The 5,681-nt window shown below is 32.1% G+C and overlaps 1 protein-coding gene across 1 annotated transcript; it reads left to right on the top strand.

The window, feature by feature from the left end:
• The first annotated feature begins 2,244 nt into the window (after nucleotides 1-2,244).
• Nucleotides 2,245-4,437, top strand: LOC149150020 (disease resistance protein UNI-like). Its single transcript, XM_089442665.1, has one exon. The coding sequence runs from the start codon at nucleotides 2,245-2,247 to the stop codon at nucleotides 4,435-4,437; it is 2,193 nt and encodes a 730-aa protein (XP_089298791.1).
• The last annotated feature ends 1,244 nt before the right edge of the window (nucleotides 4,438-5,681 follow it).

Genomic DNA, 5,681 nt, shown 5'->3' with positions numbered 1-5,681 from the left:
TACATGAAACCAGCTATATATATATATACATATTGGTGAGTCAATATTAAAACGAGATTGTTTGTATGTGGCAAGAACAATAATTTACATTGTAAAAGTTTAATATGATGTAAAGCAGAATGGACTTAATAAACTCTTAAATTAATATGGAATTCCAAAATTAATATGGAATAGAGGTGAAAGAAGGTTGTCCCTAAGAAACTATAATTGAATTTATTGAATTTGCAAATACTAACAAAGAATGGACTTAAAAGTATAACCAAAAGATCATTCTATATTACTAGTAGAACCAAAAGATCACCATAATTGAATTTATTGAATTTGTAAATACTAACAAAGAATGGACTTAAAAGTATAACCAAAAGATCATTCTATATTACTAGTGGAACCAAAAGATCACCGAGCCTCCCCTCTCCATTGTTCACTATGCGCAACACCAAGCCAAAGAATAGGAATGACTCACCTAATAAGCTTCCCTACTCTCGTGAACACTCTATTCCCTTCAATACCCAAACCCTCATCACTCTATTCCCTTGAATACCCAAACCCTCATCGCCCAACACTTATGAATGCATACAAGCTCCCAAATAATAACAATCATACTCTGGATCACCTCCATAATGTTCCTCCTTGAAGCCCTAAGCAAGGCTTGCATGACACACTTCAAATTCATTAATACCACTTAGATGTGCTATTAAACGACCATGTCTTGGGCCTCACCATTTGCATTTGCCACACATCATGGATTCTCAAAATATATTAAAAAATAATGTTTCAATTTGTTTATATTCAAAATATTTTATAGTATTAATCTTATAACAAAGTTTTCAGAGATGTATATTTTAAAAATTAGTTAATTAAATTTATTTTATAAATTTAAAATTATAATCATCTTCATGTTATTACTCATTATTATTGACACTTTCATTTGATTTTCTTCATATTTATTTTAATATTTTTTTTTTCATTAATTTCAAAAAAACTATACAATTCCAACTGTTTTCTTATTATGTTATACATTTATTTTATAAACATATCAAAACCACAGTAACAACCTCTTTTTACTCATTATCATTGAAATTTTCACTAGAATTGCAGGAACAACTTGTCCCATAGAAAACATCCTTTTATTACTCTATCTTAAAGAGTCTTCCAATAATGCTATTGAGATGAAATGATAATTTTATCAACATTAACATGATGCTAAAGTTTTATCATTCCTCAACACCAATAACATTGTGTTAATGCATATGAAATATAAAACTAATATATATTTATAAATTAAATGCAATTAAATTTTTGTAACTTACAAATATTTAATAATAAATGTAAAACCACATCCTTATAATATAGCTATATTAACATAAAATAGAATTGGTAATTTTAAGAAATTTGATTATCTATCTACTGAAAATAAAAACTATAGACATTATAAGATTTTTTAAAAATTTAAATTGAAAACATAAAATCAATGATATAAAAAAATGATTTAAAAATAAAATATATAAGAAAAAATATTAAAATTAATATATGAAAATATTAAAAATTAAATAAAAAAAATATACTAATATTATTTAAATAGTTTTAAAATTAGAGAAGTCAGTGGATGGAGTAAGTAATAGAATTCTCTCACCTAAATTCAATTCCTTCAAGTAATGGATAGGGATAGTATTGATAGTATATAGATAAAATAGATATTAATATATATTAGATAATGATATTAATAATAATAATGTATAAATAATTTAACTTACAAAAAAATAGTATTTTTTCCAAAATTAAATATTAAATTTCAAATCAAAATAGCTACTCACCCTTTATTTAAAATAAATTGAAAAAAACATACTATAATCATATTTTAAAACAGACAGATTTCTGGAAGTCGAATAAGTACAAAGGGTGTTTCTTACGTATTCTGGAAAAGAAAACAACTAACCCTGAAGCAAATATATTTGGATTTATGACTGATTTTCAAATGACTGTGTATCCCACTACTGATTTTACAACTAATATGTTTGATTCTACAACTAATATGTTTGTATTTATATGATGATTGATTTATATAATAACCATGGTACAACTAATATGTTTGTATTTATATGATGATTGATTTATATAATAACCATGGTAGATCAACTCAGTCTGCATTTTGAATAACGACTTATGACTTTGTATCTCCTCCATGATTTCACAACAAACATGCATATTCTTTGTATTTATATTTGTTTGTTAGCCTGTGTTATAATGTCTCTCGCCCATTTAGACGCGGGATTTCTTGGGTTGCCGAGCCAAAAAGAAATGGCAGTGACGGCTATTATCACCGGAGTGGCAGCCAATACACTCAGTACCGCTATTTCTCCACTCATCCGACAAATAGACGATGTTATTCGGTTGGATGAGAACCGTAAGCTTCTGGAAGGGCAGTTAAATCGTATGAAGACTCTCTTACTCGATGTTAGCGATCAATTTCAAGATCGGCAAAAGACGCCCCCTCAATCTCTACAAAATTGTCTGCGAAGGATGCAAGATGCAGTTGGAAAAGCAAGAGAGTTGATCGATTGCTCTCGAAGGCGGCAGCGGTGTATCAGTTGCCTCCTTTGCAAGCCTAAACTTTCTACAGAAATCCGGAGGTGGAAGACAACTTTTGATGAGCTCTTTCGCGATCTTCAAACCGACTTCTCTGTGTTTCACAGTGCTCAACAGATTGCCTCCGCGGCACCACAGCAGGCAAGCTTACTGCTTCAAGACGAACCAGACACCGGACTGGTAGGGTTGGAAATTAGATCTGCTGAAATACGACTTGAGAGGTGGCTTACAGAGGCCCCCCGCGATCGGATATTTTCTGTATATGGGATGGGTGGGGTTGGCAAAACAGCGTTGCTAAAAAAGGTCTACAACACCTACAAGGTAAGTGGTGTTTTTGATCACGTGATTTGGGTTGCAGTTGCCCAATTTTCCATTCTGGAGTTGCAGAGTCGTATGGCTTCTGCAATCAATTTAGACCTCAGTGCCTATTCTTATAATGATGTTGATTCGCGGAAGATGAAGCTGTCGGCACATCTGAGGACGAAGAAATTTTTCCTAATTTTAGACGATTTGTGGAGCGCAGTCACTCTCAAAGAATTGGGCGTGGAATTTGGCGAGAAGAAAGGGGGCAAAGTTGTATTCTCTACTCGAAATAGAGGTCTGATTCCTGAAATGAATGCAAATAAGTCCATGCAAATACAGCCACTGCCAAGACAGGAGGCCTGGGAACTGTTTTGCAAAGTAGCTTTCAAAGAGGGCGATCTTCCCGAGGAAATCGAGCATATTGCCAGAGTCGTGGCGGAGGAGTGTAAAGGGTTACCCTTGGCTATAAATGTAATAGCCTCAACAATGATTGGAAACCAGGCTGTAAATGAGTGGAACCTTGCTTTAAGGCAGATTCAGACAGTGGATTCAAATTTTCCAATTACTCATCCTCGCATTGATCGAGATCTGTATGAGCGGTTGAGATGGAGCTACGATAGTTTACCCCATGCTCATTTGAAAACCTGTTTTCTGTTTTGTGTGGTGGCTCCAGAGGACTGGTACATTCCGGTGCACATTATATCGCACATGTGGATCGCAGAAGGCATAGTAAAGAGCAAAGAAATGGACTCCTTAATGGATACTGCTCACAGCTATGTAAAGTTACTTGCAGATCGTTCCTTAATCCACATGCGAGTAGTTGGTGGATCCAGTTATTGGGGCCTTACGTTTGGACTTCACGATGTTACCCGTGACATGGCACTTTATGTGGCAGAGAGAGAGGAGAATTTTGTATCCACGGCAGGTCAACATTGCCCCAATGTTGACGCTCTTTTTCCCGACATCGAGAGTCGCGATAATTGCAGGAGGCTCTCCCTTGCTGGTAGCAATATTACGTCTCTACTAAACAAGGAATTGAGATGTCCAAAATTGCTCAGCTTATTTCTAGTACAGAACCTTGAATTAAAGGAGATTCCGGAAGCATTTTTGCTTGACCTAGTCTGTCTGAGAGTGTTATGTTTAAGTAACACGGGGATACAATTATTGCCAAAATCATTGTGGCAATTGAAACAACTTGAATTTCTTGGTCTGAACTATATTCAAATTGAATATGTGCATTCAGGCATTGGCAATCTTTCAAACCTTCAGTTTTTACATTTCAGTGGATGTAAGAGGTTAAAATCATTGCCATGTGAAATGAGAGATCTCAAAAATCTCAAACATCTGGATCTCAGCGGATGTCATAATTTAGAATCATTGCCATCTGAAATCGCAGAACTCAAAGAGCTTAAATATCTGAATCTCAAGGGCTGTCGTAAGTTACAGGTGATTCCTCCTGAGATCAGACTGCTTACAAATTGTGAAATTCTGACATTAAATTGCTCTCAAATTTTGGCGTTCGTGCTTGTACTGGAAATTTTAATATAAAAAGGATGTGATCGTAATTTTTTTGTTAATTAAATTTTATTGTGCAAAATACATTCTTTATATAAATAAATATATTTTCAATTATATTTTTATATATAATTTTTATAATTTATAAGATTTACATATCATTCTTAATTTAATTGATTAATTAAGAATATGTATTTGTTAATAACTATTATAAAATCAAATTTTTTTGATTAGCCTTAGTGTAATGAGATTTTTTTATTAGTTTTTTTTTTTTGGCCCTAAAAGTAATAGAAATTTCAGTTATATTTTGAGAAAATTTGACAAGGATTTTTGTAAATCTAAATTATAGTGGTTAAACTTTAATTTTGTAGATTTTTTAGGTGATTTTAATGGTTCTGAATCCATTTCCATCATTAAAAACAAAATTCCAACACTACTTCTAAAAAAATTAAAATTCAAACAACTCCCTTTAAAATTATTGGAAAGATACAAACTATGTGCAATTATTGACATGTCTCCTCTAAAGAACAAATATGTAGACACTTTAATGGATAATGCTCACAACTATGTAAAGCTAGTTGCAGATTTCTCCTTACATTGCCCAGACATCGACGCCCTTTTCCCGCACATCGACATTTGAGGTAATTGCAAGAGGCTCTCCCTTTATAGTAGTGACGTTTCTGCCACCAACATAATTGAGATATCCAAAACTGGTTAATGTAGGACACGATTTTGACTTGGAAGTGATTCCGGAAGCATTTTTCCTTAACCTCCTGTCTCATAGGGTGTTAGATCTAGGTAACACGGGCTGCAATTATTTTCAGAGGCAAATAAAGCAACTTGAATTTCTTTGTGTGAATTACACTCAAATTGTAGATGTGCATTGAGAATTGAACATATTGGTTTATAAAATAATTTCATTAATTATTTGTGTGATTTATTTTGTTTCTGAGATTGTCTTTTTTAAGAAAATTTAAATAAAAAAAATGATTTCATTAAATATATAGAAAATGATGAGATTGAATTCACAAAAGTAGATGAGATTAGATTTACTAAAGTAAATTTAATGTTTTTTTTTTTGCAAAATGATCATTAAGAAAAGAAAAGATATTAATGTAATTAATATTTATGTTAATTATCTTATGATTTAGATATATTTTACTAATATTAACAATAAATTAAAACAAAAAAGTACATACCATCATTCCTTCTCCTTTTTAATAAATATAAGAAGATATGTTTTTATTTATTGAATACAAAGTTCATCTGTTGTCACA

Source organism: Pinus tabuliformis, chromosome 9, assembly GCF_031772625.1.
Source record: "Pinus tabuliformis cultivar Carrire ecotype Pingquan chromosome 9, CPIR1, whole genome shotgun sequence".
NCBI lineage: Eukaryota > Viridiplantae > Streptophyta > Pinopsida > Pinales > Pinaceae > Pinus > Pinus tabuliformis.
This window is presented reverse-complemented; position numbering and strand designations above follow the sequence as displayed.